The sequence below is a fragment of the Orycteropus afer genome, unplaced genomic scaffold (assembly GCF_000298275.1).
Source record: "Orycteropus afer afer isolate SDZICR_OR568_19922 unplaced genomic scaffold, OryAfe1.0 scaffold00114, whole genome shotgun sequence".
NCBI classification, from domain to species: Eukaryota; Metazoa; Chordata; class Mammalia; order Tubulidentata; family Orycteropodidae; genus Orycteropus; species Orycteropus afer.
In genome coordinates, this window is record NW_006921701.1 from 3163972 (window position 1) to 3164904 (window position 933).

General features: G+C 51.6%; 1 protein-coding gene across 1 annotated transcript in view; it reads left to right on the forward strand.

Moving 5' to 3' along the window:
- The first annotated feature begins 245 nt into the window (after positions 1-245).
- CFAP91 (cilia and flagella associated protein 91) overlaps positions 246-933 on the forward strand; it is a 175113-nt gene continuing 174425 nt past the window's right edge. The window contains exon 1 of the mRNA XM_007943924.1: positions 246-369. Coding sequence (XP_007942115.1) covers positions 246-369 — 124 coding nt within the window. The remainder of the gene's footprint in view (positions 370-933) is intronic.

Sequence of the window (933 nt, forward strand, 5' to 3'; positions counted from 1 at the left end):
TCTCCTCTTGATTTTCTTTCCCTCGCGGGTTCAATCCTTACTCTCTAGACCCGCTCCTTAGATCTGACCCGCCCCTTCTCTCTTGTAGCCTCGCCTCTCCCTTCTCACGCCCCTTCTCTGCTCCCGTCTCCGCCCCGCCCTCCCTCACATTCGCTCCGCCCTTTATCCCGGCGCCAGGCGGCGGTTACTATAGCTACGGTGCAGACAGCGGCAAGTCCTCACCAGGTAGTGCTTAGCGCCGCACCATGAGCCACGTAGTGACCATCGAGGAGCCGCAGGCCAAGCCACAGCTGTCTCAAACTCGGTGTGGGATAAGGTCGGAGCTCAGGGGTAATGTCTCCTCCAATCGAGCGTATGATTTCCTGTACGGTAAGGACCTCAGCTCACCTGCCTCCTGAGCGGTCGGTTTCTGAGCCAGGTGGGGTTCGAGGGTGAGAAGGTGGGACCTGACCGAGGCGTGGAGAGCAAGATAGAGCCTTTGGATAGACCCTTGCCTGCTGTTGTTCTTTGTTGGGCTGTGGCAGTTCTAAGCCCTCCAGCCTCAGGTTCCTGGGCGCGTCGGAAGGCTCAGGTGCTCTCTGCGTCCAGAAGCAAGGCGCCAAACCGCATTTCTTACCTCTGACCACTCCTGATAATTTGTACAGCCAGAGCGATCTTCCTGAAACCTATTCCGGGCCTTTTGGTATATAGAAAACGGGAATAATTTGCAAACTTGGAAATTCCACTCAAAGTCTTAGTTCAAACTGCATTAAATACCCAACAAGAATAGTTTTCCCTCTCCCATTTTCTGGGAAACTCCACATTTGACATTCTACATAAAAAAGTGCCAATTTACCTAACCTTTGTTTGTTTTTTCTTTAAACTTACTCGTATCCATGAAGATACTGTTTTAAAATTAGGTTCACTGGTTTCTATGGGGCCAATAAAACCCTC